This window comes from Dipodomys ordii, unplaced genomic scaffold (assembly GCF_000151885.1).
Source record: "Dipodomys ordii isolate 6190 unplaced genomic scaffold, Dord_2.0 Scaffold68, whole genome shotgun sequence".
Lineage (NCBI taxonomy): Eukaryota > Metazoa > Chordata > Mammalia > Rodentia > Heteromyidae > Dipodomys > Dipodomys ordii.
In genome coordinates, this window is record NW_012267284.1 from 2,522,582 (window position 1) to 2,541,147 (window position 18,566).

Genomic DNA, 18,566 nt, shown 5'->3' on the forward strand with positions numbered 1-18,566 from the left:
CTCCTGGAATCCAGCTTTCATTTCTTAGCAAAACATGAAGATAAAAACTTTGTCTACTCCAGGCTGACTTATTTTCCTGTTCTGTTTCTCTACTTCTCTGGAGTTTTGGCCTCATGAACTTATGTGACATGACCTTTACTGCTCACCACAGAAGGTAATGCCTGTCAGATCCAATTCTGTGCTGGAGGTCACACTAGGGAATGACAGAGCTATTTCTTTCCTCTGATCTAACCTAACATTTCTGCTGTAAGTTCAGTCAGAAGCACTATTTCCTTCACCAAGAGTACTGTGAGAACTCCTCAGAGACACAGCCACTCCAGTGCAGCATGCATGGATTCCACGTGCAGCTCTTCTACTGTTCTGTGAACCACGAGGCAGCATTGGGGGTGAGGAGGAACTCTCCTGAGGACCGTACCCTCTACTCTCCAACTTCCCATTTTGGAGGCAGGCTCAGGCTTTGCTCTAAGTCGTTCTCAGAGATCTGCTATGGCAGCAGCACACCCTGGCTTCTCCGTGTGCATACCATGTCCACATGCTCTACACATCACTCTTCCACTCAGGCCATCTGCCTCCCTCCCACTGGTAGCTTGGGTTTAGTTAGCTCTATTTCTGTCTGGCCAAAATTTAAGTTTGCCATTTTGGTTTCATTCTTCTTGTTATTTCTGGATGATTTCCAGCAAAGAAGTGGAAGTGCTGCTGTATGCCACGTGTTCAAAACAAACAGTGAGCCCTTTTATTTTAATCTGTAAGACAAGATTCCTAACAAACCCTGAACTTTAATCTCAAAGGGCCAGTTCTCTGCCTGAAACCTCTGCCAAGCCCCTGGCAGCCACCCAGACACACTACAGGCCCACCTACCCTCTCCCTATCCTACTCCCCAGTGCTTGCTCATTCCCTTGCCATCCACAGGACAGTGACTGACACAAGGGGAGACAGTTTTGCATCTATAGCTCCTCCTGCCTAGCTCCTTAGATCCTTGGGAACCATTTCCTCTTAGAATCTAGGCTCTGTGTGGCACAGGCAAGGGAGTTGACAGTGTTGGAGCAAATGCCTAGTGTGTCTGCCTCCATCACTACATTTAAGAAACTACTTAAGCTGATATGCTTTTAAGGGAGACCAGGCCAGGCAGGCTGCTAGAGATGATGTTAGAGTAAATCAGACTTTGCCAAAAAAACCACAAAGACATCCAGGTACAAAGAACAAAGAAAAGGTTTACTGCCAGTAAAGGGACAAGTAAGACCCCTCTCATATAAGAGAGAAGTGAGAAGAAGTGCATGCTATTGTTTCAGGTGACTTTTATAACCTCTGAAATTTGGGGAATCTTGTTGCCTTACATGGTTATAGCTGCCCTAAAGGAGTGCTCTCTCAGGTGACACATGACCTATGAAATTTAGGGGATCTTGCTGCCTTGTATGGTTGTAGCTATTCCAGAGGAGAGCTCTCTCAGGGAAAGGGGTAGGGGGCTAATCATTTACTGCCTTTACTATATGGCCTAGTATTGTCTATGAGAGAAGAGGCTTCTGGGCTAAGAGACATCTGGGAATGGCTCCAGCTAGCTGCTGTAGCCAGAGCCACCCTAAGGAAGCTCCAAGGTAGGACCATGGCCCTGCCTCTCATGCCTTTCTCAGAGAAAGTCTGGGAAGGGGGAGAAGCTGGACACAGGTAATCATGTACATTCAGACTACTTCTCCATTCCTCACCTATAAAAAGGGATAAAGACCACCCATCCATGAGGTGGGAGAACCTAGATTACAGTGCCTACCTCAGGGCACTGCCCACAGCAGGACTGTCTCATACTGTGCCCACACAGCTTACAACTGGACCTGGCCTCCCCTGTTGGCTGGTGGCAGAAGGAGACTCAGCCCCATGGCAGCCAGCATAAGCTGACCCAAGATACTAAGAGTCAGCTCAGGAAGAAGAGAAGACAAAGTTGGAAATGCATTAATATTATAGCCTGCAACTCCCTATTTCATACTTCAGTGAGAAAAACCTGTGATTAGAGTTGATTTCAAAAGAGAACACAAGGACTAATTGGATTGCGCCTTTGGAGAGCCCCTGCCACCTGCCTTAGAATCACAAAATCTCATTGTGAACCTTGCCTCTGAATAGACAAGGGTCAGCACTGTGTGCAAATGAGCACAATGGAGAGCCCCTGCCACCTGCCTTAGAACCACAAAATCCCACTGTGAACCTTGCCTCTGAATAAACAAGGGGTAGCACTGTGTGCAAATGAGCACAGCAGCCCTGGCCCAGGACCACCAAGCTAGTATGGCTCAGGCCATAGGGCCACACATAGGAAGAGGGGGTGCACCAGCTACTGCTGAAGATCATTTTCTGATGTGACCCTGGGTGTCTCTCTTTTTGCTCAGATTCAATCTAGAGAGAGGGTTCATGCTACCCAATTGCACTCTGAAGCGAATGGGCAAATTGGTTCCTTTCTCTGGTGTACTTGCCGAGATGAAGAGGTGAGATCACCAGCAGAGCTGCCACAAATGCACCCAGAAAGGGCTGCCAGCTGGGCCCTGGGGAGCTGCCAGCCTGGCAGCCATGTGTCTCTTAGTAGGCTAAATTCACATAGGCAATGGGACAGGTGCACTGAATGAGGCCCCATCAGGGACACTGGGATGCTGAAGGCTCTGACTCAGGAGCAAGTGTTCCCCTGGCTCAGTGGCCTGCAGGTGAGATTATGGAGGATGACCCCTTCTACAGTTAGCAGGGGTTCTGAGACCTTCATCTCTAGGCTCCTGTCCACTGCTGTTTCCACGCCTGCTCTTTCCCCCACACCCCCGCCCCAAGCCAACTGCAAGCCACCACACTGCAGACTCAAATGGCATAGGCACTGTATCCCTGGCTAGAAGCTGTGACACTCCTCCCCCCATCAACCTCCTGCAAGGAACAGCCATGAACATAGCCAGGCTGTGCTCCTAGGAGTCAGAAACAGGAAAGAGTCAAAGGCCCACCACTCAACCCAAGATACAACCCTCAGCCTGTTTCCTCTATGTCCCTCCAGGGTCATAACAGCCACATTACAGATTGCTTATGGAAGATTCACACACATCAGTGAGAGGGCACATGAAGCTGCTGACCCAGAGGCCAGCACATCATCATATCTGGAAGAGGAGCTGGGACCCTGCAAGAAGACAAGTTGCCGTCACTGCTACACCTGTTCTAACTAACTTTCTTTATTGGCTCCACATAGATGTGCTGCTGACTCAAACAGCAGGTGACATTCACATTTACAGATAGATGCAGGGCAGAGCCTAACAGGCAGCAAGGCCTTACCAAGCCTTGGCTTTCAAACCATCACACGCCCCTCCCCCTCCCCTCCTGCCCCCATCATAGCCACTCTACCTGCACAGGGGCATTCCACAGTCTCCTCTGTATCCCTTACAACAAAACAGTAATAAAACCCCTATGGCTCATGTCTGTGAGGTGAATCCAGAGAGCTCTCCCCCATACTTCCCCTGAGCTCTGGCTGGCCCAGGGAATATTCAGACTGGGGGTGAATGTAGGTGGCCTCTCTGTTCTGCTCTGGTACTGACCAGCATCCTCCAACAGGGTGAGTTCTGGCCTGGGACAGCCTCATGCTCTGGGCCACTTTGGTAGCCCTGACTCCCCATTATGGGATCAAGGGGCATGGCAGGCTCTGTTTCATCTGGTGACCTGCTCCAACAAACAGAATAAAGCAAGCAGATATTTCAAGTCTCTGCTACGATGAGGGTAGGCCTGGGAGATATGCCAAGTACCAGGGATCAGGGGCAAGTGCTATTCCCAACTGCCTTCAGCCCAAGTCTGAGGACCCTGTCCAGTATGCTGAGGAGGCAAGCAGGCCTTGTCAAGGCCTGGACTGCCAATGCAAGGCCTTGGTGCAGAACAGTCAAGCTTCAAGTTCTAGTTTCAGATGTACAGAAGCCCAGGACCCCTAGTTCTGGATCAAGGCTAGGAACTGAGGGTGCCACTACCTACAGATGAGGCCTAGAGCAAGAACCAGACAACTGCAGAAAAGGCCAATTGTTTCGGCTCTGCATGCCTCTGGTCTCTGCTAAGGCAGTACACAGCAGCCGAAGAACAGGCACAACACAGCTTGTTCCAATGAAATCTTATGAATAGAAAACTGCAGGGGCTGGATTTGGCTTGCTCCTGACCCAGACCAAGCCATTAAGATATGGATCAGGTGACATGGCAGTCAGGACCAAAGGCCCAGGATGCAGACCTGGGTCATGAAAGTAACTTCAGTAGCAGCCCAGCAGCACCCTCTGTCTGCTGTCACTGCAGGCTGCTTCCCAGCCAGGAAGGTGCATTGCCCCTGGTGGACACCACCTGAAGCCTGGCACTCAACTCAATCATGCCCTGCCCAGAGCAGCTTACCATTATCTAGGCCCAGCTCTGGCCCTCCATAGGGTCCTCCAAGGCCAGAGCTCAACATGACTAGGACCAGAGCTCTTAAAGCATCTTGAGGCTGTCACTGAGGGGGATCTTCCCAGCAGAGATATGACACCTGTCTATCTTCTACAGGTTGTGCCTGAAGAAGAAAGACCTGTTTTATGTTCTACACACACCTTTCAAATGTCCTGCCAAAATTCATGTTAGTGCCAAGGCTGTTTCTAATTAACTGAGCCTCACTTGAGAAGCCAACTTTGGCAAAGAAATATGAGAGTCCCCCCCCCCACACACACACATATTCCCAACCAATTCTTAGGGAGTCACTACGGTTAAACCAAGGGAAGAGCTCTTTCTTCTGTTCAGAACTCAGCACCATTGGTGGCACATGCATGGTGCTGCCATCCTCACTGTGGTCATAGCATGTGGCTCCAGTGTCTGCAAGCCAGTGAAGAATCAAAGGGGTTCTGAGGTAACAGGACAGAGATCCACTTGGTAGCCATTTTGGATCTCACATGGTTGGTGTCATCAGCCTTAAGACAAATAACATTCAAACAACCCAGCATATTAGATTACCACCTGAGAGGATCAACCATGTCCTATCAAGCAGGCTGCACACCTGAAGAAAGCTCAAGACTCTTTACAGGAGTCCAGAAACACCAGTGACCAACTGAGTAATATTCATAATGCTTGGCATCACACTGAAATGTAAAAGGGCAAAGGAAAAACAGATCAGCCAAATCCAAGTGAGGATTAGCAAAAGTTAGAATTGGTAAATGTGTTAAAAGCAGGGACTTCAAAGTGGATAATATGAGCCAAGTGTGGTCATACCTATATAATCCTAGCACTACTGAGGTTGAGGCAGGAGAGGCCAGCCTAGGCTGGAAGGTGCAGTGCCCACATCGGTCCCATCCCTGCCCTGCCTGTACATCCCTCTGCTCTCTTCCCAGCCAACCATAGGGAGTGGTGGTAGAACCTCACTCCCAAAGAATCCCCTCTGGAGGAGATGCAGCCCAGAAGGGCAAAGGGCTAGGGCACCTTCCCTGCCATCCAACCTACATGTTTGAGGTCCAGCTACAAACCTTCCAGTGTCCTTGTGTCCACAGATCCACATGCTGACAGATGCAAACATCACACACCATTCTCCATCTCCCTCCCCTCCATCTCATCTGAAGCCATAGTATGTACACAACTGTGTGTGCAAGCCAATCTGAGGCCAGCCTAAGCTATGTGCAAAGAATCTACACCTGAAAAAAAAATCAAAAACCTAAAATAGTTAGTTAGTGAGTCCCCTATTTTCCAAAGCCCAAAAGAAAATGGAAGGAAAAAGAAAAGATACCACACAAGGCTACCGGGGCCTATGGAGTCCTTCCAAATGAAACAACAATGTCCATAGTTCTGAGAAATGCTAAAACTCTGAAGTACAAGAAACACGATGAAAAATACATGATACATATAATCAAATTGCTCAAGATCACAGACATTCCTAAAAGCAGTCAGAGAAAATAAGACACATCGTAAGCAGAAGGAGAGATAAGAATGACAGCATATTTGTTACTGGAAACAATGCAAATGGGAAGTCAGTGGAACAACTGCTATGAAGTTCTGAAAGGAAATAAAACTGATCAGGAACCAAGGAGCGGATAATAAAAACAATAGGCTCTAGCTAGACTGACCAAGAGAAGGAAAGAATCAAGTTACCGAAAGAAGAAATAAAAAAAATCCTTATAGAAATAGAATTACAAGAGAATACTGTGAGCCAGGTGCCCAAGGTTCACATCTATTATCCTAGCTACTCAGGAAGCTGAGATCTGAGTATGCCAGTTCAAAGACAGCCTGGGCAGAAAAGTTAGTGAGGCTCTTGTTTCCAATTAACCACCGAAAAACCGAAAGTGGCACTGTGGCTCAAACTGGTAGAGACTACTAGCCTTTAGCTGAAGAGCTCAGGGACAGCATCCAGGCTCAGAGGTCAAGCCCGACTGACAGAGGGGGGGGGGGGGGGGCGGAGAATACACTGTGATCAGAAAACATACATGAGATGGACAAATTGCTAGGAGCATGAAAATTATTTCAAGAAACAAAAATCTCTAACACAAATACAGATTATATGAGTAATCTAAGATTTCCAACCAAAACCAAAGCAGAAAACAAACAAAAGGAGCTGATGGGGTAACATTTAAGAAACATTAATGTTTCTCAAACACATCAGCATTTATATTAGGGGGAATACTCCTAACTTATTCCAGAAAGACAGCATTCCTGTTTCCAAAGCAGATAAGGCAGCTTCACCTGGAGAGCCAGAGGTCCCAGAGCAAGCCAGCTCCCACCCAAGCCAACTCAGCATGATGTCCATCTCCATTTCTCAAGCAGGGACCTAGATGCCTGGTATACACTTATAGCAAGATGGGAGGAGAGGGGAAATGGCAGAGTGACAGCAACGCCAGGGCACAACTGAGGATCAAGCCATGGGGTAACTCCATGGCAGGAAGCCACCATCCCAAGACTTCAGACTTTCCCCCAGACCTGCTTAGGACACATCCATAGTCTGAAGAGTCTGGCAGCAGACCTCTGCCAATGGTTGCCAGCAACAAAGAGCTCTATTCTCCTTGCTCAGTAGCAGCATTGAGGTCTGAGCCTGATCAAGTAGCACACAGTTCCTGACTCCTACTGAGAAACTTGGGCTCCAAGAGGCTAATAGAAAACCAGGGATCATATGTGGATCAAAGTTGGTCCTCAGATCCAGCCCTTCGTCATGTGAGGCATGGGGCCTTGTCTGGTTCATGGATCATCACCCTGGGAATCTATGAAGCGCTCATTACTGGTCAAGGGCAGTGATGGTCCCACATGTAGCCACTATCACATCCATGTCAGAGATGGAAGAGAAGGGCAGGCAATGGACAGCTCCACCCTGGCCAGGCCCTTGCTTCAGCAGACTGGCATAGAACTCCCTGGTGGCAAGGGCCAGATGAGGAGAAACCATCAGGGGGAAATGGGATTCAGGGAAAATGACTGCTTAATTACACCAAGCTGTGAGGGCACAATGCCACTTAAATCAGAAAATAAATTCTCACTCTCATTCCCTGAAGTATATAAAACATTCGAGGATTTTTTATAGTTGTAATCAAAAATCTCATTTCTACAGCCAGTGCTGGCCACATCTAATTAGGGTGAGGTATGTTAATGACACAAGTGTGGCCCAGGACATCTTTCCTTGTGATATTAATTGAATTTAAAGAAGAAAGCATGAACTATACTTATGCTTTCTAATTAGTGTGGGTTTGTTAATTAATAACAGAAAGTCAAACTGCCTTTGTCCTGTCATCTGCAATTAACTAAAGATATTTAAATTCTCTTTCTCCTCCTAATGAACTCACTTTGAGTGAGAAGACAGCAGGCCAGGGGAGCAGGCAAGTGAGCCATGGATGCCCTGTATGAAGTCTGCCTGAGTCCCTTCCCAGGACTGAGGTGACATTGGCTAGTGAGCCCACTCTACAGTGCCCATGCCCCATAGGAGGGAGGGCTGAGAGGCAGACCGGAGGCCACCAGCTCTCCCAAACATGAGTTGTTCTGCATGTACTTTGCCCCTTCTGTCTCTGGTTTCTCTATCATGAGACAAGAGATGCTCTGGTGGAGGAAATCAGCAGCAGCAGACCTGGGAGGGAAGGAGGGGGAAGGCAGTCCCAGAGCAGGATTCTGGAGAAGGAATACAGAATATTCTGAGAGTCAATTACCCTGATGGCCCAAGCAATGTAGGGCCACCTGCTATGTGTGGCTTACCTTTTTTTTTTTTTTTTGTTTGGTCAGTCGTGGGGTTTGAACTCTGGGCCTGGGCACTATCCCTGAGCTCTTCAGCTCAAGACTAGCACTCTAACACTTGAGCCAGAGCACCACTTGTGTGGCTTACTTAAGGGAACCAAAATTGAAAACCTCAAATTAGAATTTCAATTTTGAGTTTGGACTACAAATAACACCTAAGACACTGCATAAGGCTCACCATTCCACAGGATGTTGCTGCCTAGTCCTGGGATTCAACAAGCTGGTTGGGGTCAGCCCTGCAGGTGAGGAGTCAAGATTCAGCCAAAGCCAGCAAATAATAAGAGCAGGGTCTCACTTGAGCACAGACTTGCTAGAAACCCAAGACCCAGGCCCCCATCCCCTCTGCAAGGTCAGGGAGAGAACTTGCTTGACCAACAAAGATATCCTGAGCATGGGAGCATCGGCAGAAAGGACAGATGTAACAGACAACATCCTTGGCCCCAGGGCACTGCCATTTCTGATTATCCTTTTAACTGGGAAAGAGAAGACAGAGTGAAATAAACAACATGAAATAAGCTAAAGATTGGGCAATTGGGGGGCAGGTTAGGAACCTGCAGAAACGGCTATGGCTCAGCCCTAAACAAGCCTAGAGAAGGTGCACCAGAGGGGCCAGTGTCCAGTCTATAAGTATCAGAGGGACAGAGAGGTTGTGGCTATGTCAGCTCAGGGACTGGCTCTGTAAAACCTGCTGGACTCCATCTCCACAGGTTGGGTAGACAAACACATTCATTGCAAGCTTTGGCTGATCATGGTTCCCAAGGCCTCTGCTGGAAAGTTGTGCTGTTAGGCCTAGAACCAGGGGCCTACCTGGCTAACTCGAGAGCCACCTGCAAGAAGTCACAATTCTGCCAGACTCCAAAATTCTGTCAATCATTTGGGAGCCAGGTGTTCCAAACAAGAAACAGAGATGGGGAGAACCAGCCAAATCTGAGGCTGTGTTCCACCAGGTGCATCATACAGTCCCCATGACGAGGTGCAGGGGGCTGCCCAGTATCTGACCTGACCAAAGTGCTCAAGACCAACTCCTCCCACCCCACAGAAAGGACCCAGGACTAGCAGTTTCTCCTCACATGGCCACATGAAAGCAGAGAGATGGTGGGGGTCAGGGTCAAGGTGTCCAAGCTTCTGTCGAAAATGGGACTGCAAAGTCAAGGACAGCTGAGGGCAATCGGCAAGTTGCTCAGCCATAAAGCCAGGGCCTGGCATGTGCTTCACACAACTCATTTCTAATTCCTCTTTGGCCTCATGAACATTATGAAAACAAGGCCCTCGGGCACATTTCAATTCAGGTCAACACCAAGGAAGCCATGCATGTTGACACACAGAATATCAGTGTCTCGTGGGGTTCTGCAAATGGATGCACCGCCCTCAGAGAAAAATCCCTCAACCCCAGCTTCCTCCAAGTTACCATGAAACAAGCCATTGGCTGAAGGAGCCAGAGGGCAAGAGGACGAGGCACATGAGTCAATATCCTGGAGAAGCTGAGCTGTCTGTTGTACTCACTGGCTGCCTCATGCCCAGCACTGTGCAGATGAAACAGGGGGCACTAGAGCAGACAGAACCCCTCTTGCTCACTGAAGGCAGACAAACCTGGGTCCACCTAAGCTTCTGCCCCACCCAGACTGACCTCTTTCAGGTCATGGTGCTGACTATCCTGGACAATTGCTTGAAGCTGAACCTCAGACCTTGCATGAAATAACACAGTGTGACTGGTGCCCTTGAATTGCATCAGTAATAAATGCTCCCTGCAGAAAATACAGAGAGCAAACAAGAGCCAACAAGTGCTCCAACTACCTAAAGATAAACCTGATCAGCCTAGAGTGACAACGCACATGCATAAACATGACTACACTGGCATACACACTGTGCTATAGCCAGTTCTACTGCCACATCCCAGGGTCACCTTCCCCCTCCTATCTTCTCATCAGCCAGTACCACCAATCATCTGTTCTGTACCTAAGGGGCTTCGAAGCTTCTAAGTGTGGTCAACAAGCAGTATTGCCCAGCTGCCTCAAGTTCACACCTTCAATGGCTGCCAGATCCCAAGCACCTCTACAGCAGTGCTTCTGTTCTGTTGCTGCTGACTCCTCACCCCTTTGGAAGAGGAGGATAAGGACAGATGGCCACCTGCCCTGGTATCCTACCAATAGCCCCACCCCTGTGCCTCCTGGAAAGACCCCTCAGCACAACAGCATGCACATCTGCCAACTGAGGATACAGCAAATCTTTCTGAGACTGAGCTTGCCGTTCTGCTTCTGCCACTTTCCTAGCCCTCAGAGCTGACTCCTGCATAAGGATGTCCATTCTACAGACCAATGAATTGGGCTGGCCTGCCCTTGGCCACACTGACAAGGACCAGAGAGAAGATGCCTACTCCAGACCCAAGGGTCATGATCCCTTGTCAGCCCCTCCTGGTAGGGCAATTGTTCTGCTACAGAGACCAGACGCCTGCATGCAGGTGCACTCTGGAAAGGGCTCACTTCTCCAGGGATGAAAGCACCACCAGAAACTAAGAGCACATCTGGACCAGTGGCCCATCACAAGGGGCTGGCCCCAGAGTCCACTAAGATGTCCTAAGATGCCCCTTCCTTCCAAACTCATGGTGCCTACCCAGGCCAGAATGCCACCCCTACCTCATGTCCCACCCTCATGTTCCTGCAGCCACTTTCCCTGAAGCTGAACCCAATCCCTACCTCCCCAACTCCAAACCCCATGGTCCTCAGAATTCTCCAAGTCCCTTTTAGTCCTAGCTCTGGAACCTACTGTCTCTGCTTTCCGCCCCTACTACCCACTGAGCTCACTGGAGCCTCAACTCAAGGCTCCTTGTGAACTGGCCCCAGGTACCTGTTCCTCTCTCCACAGTGCTACCTTCAGCACCCACTACCAGTGGATATCTTGCCCTGGATTCTGCTTATGTAATTTGACCCCCAACTCCCCCCCCCCACCACATTGATGATACAGCAATGTGTCCCAGTGGAGATAAGAATGGCCTTTAGCACTTAGTAAGAGGACAGCAAACAGCCCTCTAATGCCTCCAGCCCTAACAAGCTCCCCATCCCACAGCAGGGCAAGGAGAGCCAGTCTCCACAGCAAACCCACGCCCTTTCCACACCACATCTTCCTATCACAGAAGAGCACTGCCTGTATGACAGGTCCTGCTGGGGATAGGACTGGAATATTTTTTGTCAGTTCTGGGACTTGAACTCAGGGCCTGAACTTCTTTTGCTCAAGGCTAGCACTCTACTATTTGAGCCACAGCACCACTTCTGACTTGGTTCATTCCCGGCCCAGGACTGGGATTCCTGCATGTCTGAGATCCAGGACTCTAGACAGCCAAAACCTCAGGTTGCCTTTTGTCACAAGCAATAAGCAAGCTATGTCAGGACTTACTGTATCAGCTCTCTGTTTCTGGCCTCCGAGTTCCTCCAGGGCCTGAGACAGCTGAACCTGTAAGACAAAAAGGCAAAGGTGAGAGGAAGGATCAAGCCACATGTCCTCCCAGGGCTCTAGAAAAGGAAGGGACTCCCTCCCCCTCCCATGGCCTCTACTCCCATTTGAGTCAATGGGTCTGGAGTTAGAGCAGCTACCAGTCAGCCAGGGCCAAGTTGTCACTGGCCTGGGGTGATGGGGGGAAGAAGGGCTCTGTCTAGAGATGGTAGCTGACCTAGCAGCAACCTGACCACCCCAAGTCCAGCCTGAGCCCTGGGCCTGGTCTCAGACAGAAAGGGAGGTCCCCAGGAGGGACTTGCAGCACTCTGATAATTAAGGAACTGTCCCCCTCTACCTGACAGGCTCACATTCTATAAAAGTTGATTAGGGAGGCCATGCTGATACAGGCTGAAATCTCAAGTTCCTCTGCTCTTAGTGCAGAGTGGCATGAGAAGTCCCTGACCATGGGAACCAGAGGAGACCATGCTGGGCTGGAGCACAGGAGCCTCTCACTGACCAAGAGTTCCTGTAAACACATCTGGGCTGCAGCCTGGGGCCAGAGGGATGGAACAATCCAGACACAGGACTCACTACACCTCAGAATCCCTGTTGCAATTCCTGAGGCCACTGTACCTGAGGCCACCACAGAACAAGTCAGATTCAGCCCCATGCTACTCAGCTGTGGCAAGGTGGGTGGCTTCTCACTAGCCAGACTATCAAGACAGGATGCACTCCCAGTGATAAAAGATGCTGGCTATCATAGGCTCTGCCAAGGTGCTAGAGCAGGCAGGAAATTACACCGGCATGAAACATCCGCCAGTCTCAGGTCCTGACCTAGGCTGTCCATTCACTCCCTGGCAAGCTCATCACTTAAACAGAACTGCTTGTCTACACAGCAGTAGGACCCATCCTGCCCAGGGTGGCAGACTCCTGCTACTGACAGCTCCACAAGAGATGTGAAACATGTCTCTTTGCTGTCTCCTACAAAGTCAACCTTCGGAAGACAGTACCATCTGTATCTCCCTCCTCCTGGCAGGGAGTGCAGAGACTCTGCTGGTGTAACATACCTCCCCCACCCCAATTCCTGGGAAGGGGCTTTCTTACTGGTCTTTCTTCAGGAAGAAGAAACTGAAGCTAAGTCCTAACTAGACATGGTTAGTAGTCAGTGACAAAAGCAGAATTTAAACCCAGGCCTGCACTGACACAGGGCTCTGTGCTCATCTCACCCTGCCACCCTCAAACCCGACAGACCTTCAGTGGCCCAAGTCTCCCCTGCCTCCATTTGAGGCAATATAGCTCCTCTACTCTGCTTATCAAGGATGCTTCCACTATCTCACATGCAAGGGGAGTGCATGGCAGATACCCAAACCCTTCCACCTGATTCATCACAAGGACACTAAATATCTTCTAAGCAATATAAAACACACACACAGACACACACCCACACATACAGACACACACACAGACACAGACAGACAGACAGACAGACAGACACACACACACACACACACACACACACACACACACAGAGGCAAAGAAGCAAACAGACGTCACCCAGAAAAGAAAACGCAAACAGCCAGCAAACACACAGAAAGGTAATTAACATGGCTGGTAATTAGGAAAATGCAAATCAGGACCAACAGTGAAATGCCACTTTGCAACCATGTGGTTGGCAAAAATTAAGAACTCTGGCAATACTACAAGTTAGAAAGGATGTAAATCACTGAGTCTTGTCCATGCTGACATCAGGAGTAAAACTGAAAACCATCTTTTCCTTAAACTTTAGTGTCTGTGTAAAGGATAACTATGTAATCTCACCCCTAGGAATGGACTCAGAAGCTATGACGCATACTCTCGCTGCCACTGGTAGCCTGCCTTCTCCAACCTGACCCAACACTGGCCCAGAAAAGTTCATCCATAACTAGTGGAAGACATGCTCTAGCAATCTCTACCAACTCCCGATCACCGGGTTATGGCAGGACAGTGGGATAGTGGTATGTGTCATGCACCATGTAATGCCCCAGCACTGGGTAGCTCTAGCCTTGAAGCAGCAGAGGGGGTCTCCAGGCATGTGGCCTGGGTGAACAGAAGAGATGAGTTGCCAATGGCGAATGAGCCCTGAGCCCATCCTTGCCATGTCTATGCCCCCAACTGTGGCCTAGTCTGTCACTGGAGCCACATCTAAATAGCAGATTTCTTGAAGTCCCAGGCCTGAACGCAAAACATTCACTCCAACCAACTTGTCGGTCTGCCCAAGAATGCTCAGTCCTGGTTCTACCTGGGAAGAATGGTTGTGTCAGATACCATACCCATCCTCAGATAGAATAGACGAGGCAAGGCTACCTCCCCAATGATGGGACAGGAGAAGTGATGACTTGGCAGTCATCAGAGGACAGAGTGGGAAGGCCCAGTGGCAGTGTGGGATTGAGGTGCTTTGATGCCTTTCTCATTGCAGAGCATCTGTGGACCCCATCATGGGTCTAGGTCCTGTGCCTTTGAAACAGAGCTTCTTTTTATTCTATCCCCCTCCCAAGTCTGAAGATTGAATCCAGGGACTTATACACAACAGAAAAGTGCTCTAGCCACTGTTCTACCTCCCCCCCCCCAACCCCTAACTCCCCACAGTCTTTGGCTTTTTGTTGAGAGAATATTACTATGTAGTTCAGGCTGGCCTCCAACCTCTGTTCCTGCCTCAGCTTACTAAGTGTTAGGGTTATAGGGGTGAGCAACTGTGTGTGGCCCAGACTATCTACTCTTGCCTTTGCCTTGAGATTTCCTGCAAGAGCCAGGCTGTCTTCTAAGCAGAAAAATAAGGAGCATGGTATCTTAGCCCTGGAAGCAGTTCCCTGTCAGCCATGACTGGCTCAAACATCTCAGCAAGTCTCTACATGCAAGTCTCCTTCATACCCCATCCCTCATGTTGTGCATCTTCCTGTCTTTGCCCAAGATGCTGCCCCAGTGAAGAAAATAGGGCCTAGCCTCAAGGCCATAGCCAGAGAAGAAGAGGCCCCAGGGAAAATACTGGAGTCCTTATAGCTGGGCCAGGGCTGGAAGTGTGAAGCAGCAACTCTGTCAAACACTAAAGAGGAAGTCAAGTAGTCTTTGGGCCCCAGATCCAAGTCATGGCTGGGAGCAGGAAGGTCAGGACCATCCAGTCTCTGGCGGGGCAATCAAGCAGGCTCAGGGATGGTGAGGCTGTGAGGTCCTCTCAGGGTGAGGGTTGTCTACAGAAAGCCAACACCATGTCAAATGTGGCCCCTGCAAAAACACATGCAGTACTGGCCGTGTGTCCTCCAGCAGGGCCTTGGAGCCTGCATGAGATCAGACAAAAGCTCTGGACACGTACACGCTGCACCAAGACCTCAGCAGGGCTATTTTTATCCTGAAGTGTGAAGTGGCGGCCTGGTGATCTAGCACCCCTGCCAGCACGCAGCAAGCCCAGGACGTGGCAAGAGGAACTGCAGGCGGGCACAGTCTGGGATAGAAAGCTGCAAAGATCTGGAAGGCATCGGTGGCAGCTTGTGCTACACTGAGACAGACTGGCAGGGAGGACCCTCAGAGTGGAGCACAAGTCCCACTTGGAGGCTGAGCCCAAGCAGGCAGTGCCCTCTGAGATCATAGTTAGCACAGAAGAGATTTGCACCCCAGCAGCCTACCTCCTTGGTCTAGCATACATGGGTTTGTAATGATGTGACAAAAAGGAGGAGATGGCAGAGCCAGCATTCCAAGAGAGAGGTCTCCTCGGGCCTCTGAGTGCCAGAGGCTCAGCTGTGCTCTCTGCTGGACAATGGCCTTGAAGTATGAGAACATATGCAGAAGCATCTCTGGTGGACAGTGCCTAAAACACCCTCAGCTCCCACTGGCCACAGAGAGCTGACTGGCAAGCAGGCAGCAGATACAGCCTGGTGCTCAGCTAAAGACTGAGGTAGTTCTACCCAAGGAAGAAGCTCCCAGGGCTGAGTAGGGTCTACAGAGGTCCCCCCAGTTTACACATACTGAACTGGAGATGCTGAGTGAGGGGCCCTGCAAACTCTTGTTCCAACCAGCCCAGCAATAAATGGTGCTCAAGTCTGAGACTCAATTTAAAGCCACAATGACGAGAATGCAAAATCCCAGTGTCTCTACCTATCAGCTATATTTCCTTCAGGGGCTGGGAAGGTGGCTTAGCGGTAGAGTGCTTGCCTCCCAAACACGAGGCCATGGGTTCAATTCCTTGGCACCATATAAACAGAAAAGGCTGAAGTGGCACTGTGGCTCAAGTGGTAGAGAGCTAGCCTTGAGCTGAAGAGCTCAGGGACAGCGCCCAGGCCTAGAGTTCAAGCCCCATGACCAACCAAAAAACAAAAATATTTCCTTCAGAGGGTAACAATGCTCAATAGGAAATGTATACATTACCTTACTCATATAACTGTAACCCCTCTGTATAGTATCTTTTTTTTTTTTTGTCAGTCGTGGGGGCTGAACTCTGGGCCTGGGCGCTGTCCCTCAGCTCTCCGCTCAAGGCTAGCACCCTACCACTTGAGCCACAGTGCCACATCTGGCTTTCTTTCTACTTATGTGGTACTGAGGAATCGAACCCAGGGCCTCATGCATGCGAAGCAAGCACTCTTCCACTGAACCAACTTCCTAACTCTCCATACAGTATCTTTACAATAAAAAAAATTAAATTTCCCTCATCTACAAAATGGGCTCATATATAATCAGTCTCCCAGAGCTGTTGTGCAAAACTACAGGAAGGCATGTGAAGAACTTGGCCAGGCAACACATAGCAGCTAGTGTCTTTCCCACAGGTGGCATGGAGGATCCCCCTTGCCCTGTAGGGAAGGACTAGTACCTCACTTGAACACCATTTTGCTGGCCATGGGGGTCACTAGGTCCCCAGGATGCATGGAAGCCTTCCATTTCACACTGAGGATGTGGGCCATCTCCAAGCTCACACATGGAGGCTTCCCTGACCCCAATGTTTTTGGTCTTCTCTACCACTCAGCCCTGTGCCCATGTCTCCAGTACTTCTAGGTTTCAGGGTGCTGCACCCTGCTTTGCCCAGTACCACCTTCTCATGTTCTTTATACAGAAGAGCAGTAGGTACTTACATTTGTGAGTGAATAAAGAACTAAGGAACAGACTGTGCCATCTGAGCCCCATGGAAGTAGAGAGGAAGGGAGAAGATGGAAAGGCCTAGTTTTCCTAAGCTGAAGTAGAAATTTTCTATATCTACTGCAATGTGAAATTAGGGTTTTCCACATATCACACAGCCAGCAGAACTGTAATCGGTTTTAATTAAATAAACTGGAAACAAATCAGGCCGATGTGTGGAATCAAGGTGCCATGCGCTCATATTTATAGCTCCATCGATAGGATCGAGACATCTGCTACGAACTTCCTCAGCCGCTTTATTAAGTGGAATAAATAAAATCTGTGCAAAATGGCACAGACCTTACCAGAGATGGGCCACTGGGATTCTCCCAGCAACATCTCCAGTTTGTTTTGCTGAAATGCTTTTGCTGCAGTCAAAGCAGACGGAGGAAGGTAAACAGGGAGATAAGATGGCACTGCGAAGGAGGAGGAATTCCAACTTGCTGCAGCCAGTCCTGTAGCCCGTGCCTGCCCTGCTCCCAGGAGGGAGCACACAAGCTCACAGGAGAAGCCTGCCTACTGAGGAGGGAGAAGAGAGGAGCTTGAGGGTGAGGGATAGTGGAGAGAGAACAGAAGAAAGCAATCTGGAGACAGAAAAGGAGTACAGACAAATAGAGGGAAAGGGAAGAAGACTAGGGAGAAAACATAAAATCGGTGAGGTGGGAGACAAGAGAGCACTGGGAACCACAGGGCAAGGAGTGTTTATCCTTCTACCTGTTGTCCTGGAGTCCTCTTTCTAGACCAGGAATGAGAAACACCCAGCCCCAGTCATGTAAGGCCCACAAAGTCATTTGGTATGTGATAGGACAGATACATATGCTTTTCATTCACTGCCTGTGACTGTCTACCTGTATTGGTAAATTTATATGGCACCTGCAATGATGTTATAAGTATCTATCCTTTGGCTAAAAAGAAGGTTCCTGGACCCTATTCTAGACCATGGTGGGGGCTGGGGGTGGTGGTGGGGGTAATCTTCTATCCCTTGACAGTGAATCAACTGTACAGCCTGCCCTGCATAGTGGAACATCTCCCCCAACACCCTTGGCCTCTCTGCCACACAGCAGAAGCTGCTGTGACTTAGAAGGTGCTCACATCTTGGTCACAAGAGATGCTCACTTGTCTGGGAGTCACTAAAGGATCTTCAAGAAGGACTTGTATTACTGTGTCAATACAAGATGCTCAACTAATAAACTCCTGGCAGGCAGCATGAAGTAGCTTTTAAAGCTCTCCAAGTGTGCACAGTTAAGAGAGCATCTAATATGTGAAATGTTACTGTTTAATAAGCAATGGAAAGCCCACTGCCAAAGCCTCCCAGGTCTCTGGCCCAGAGCCTGCAGCCCAGGCCAGCATCCAGCCACTGTGGACTGTGGGGTCCGTTAGGGGCTGAGCCTCCCTGGCTGCTTAGTCCAACTCCTGCCTATTAGTACACTCTAAGCAGCCTCCTCGAACAGGACACATGCCCTCCCACTATTCCCATGGTCCCCAAGGCCAGGCCAGCTACAAGTGCAGTCCTCAGGCCCAGGGCAGGAAGTAGGTCTCTACACTGTGTAGCTCCCATGGCTGAGTAAGCATGTTCACCTAAGGGGAAAAGTATAGGGAGGACACCAAGGAAGGAACAGGAAAGTCTGCCAATTGGGGGTAGTGATGAGCCTGGCAGAGTGCTACCCTGGAACCCCTCTGGCATCATCAGGGTCCCAAGGCCCCACACCAGTCTCCTAGGTGCTGCCCAGGTGGCTCCACCCTGCCAGCCAACCCAAGCCTACACCAGAGGCAGCACATTCCCCTTCTGCCCCTCGTGTCCAGCT

General features: G+C 49.7%; 1 protein-coding gene across 2 annotated transcripts in view; it reads right to left on the reverse strand.

Annotated features, from left to right (window-relative positions):
- Mad1l1 (MAD1 mitotic arrest deficient-like 1 (yeast)) overlaps positions 1 to 18,566 on the reverse strand; it is a 299,325-nt gene that overhangs the window by 119,554 nt on the left and 161,205 nt on the right. For both annotated transcript variants that reach the window (XM_013023364.1, XM_013023363.1), the window contains exon 13: positions 11,587 to 11,643. In XM_013023364.1, coding sequence (XP_012878818.1) covers positions 11,587 to 11,643 — 57 coding nt within the window. The remainder of the gene's footprint in view (positions 1 to 11,586; positions 11,644 to 18,566) is intronic.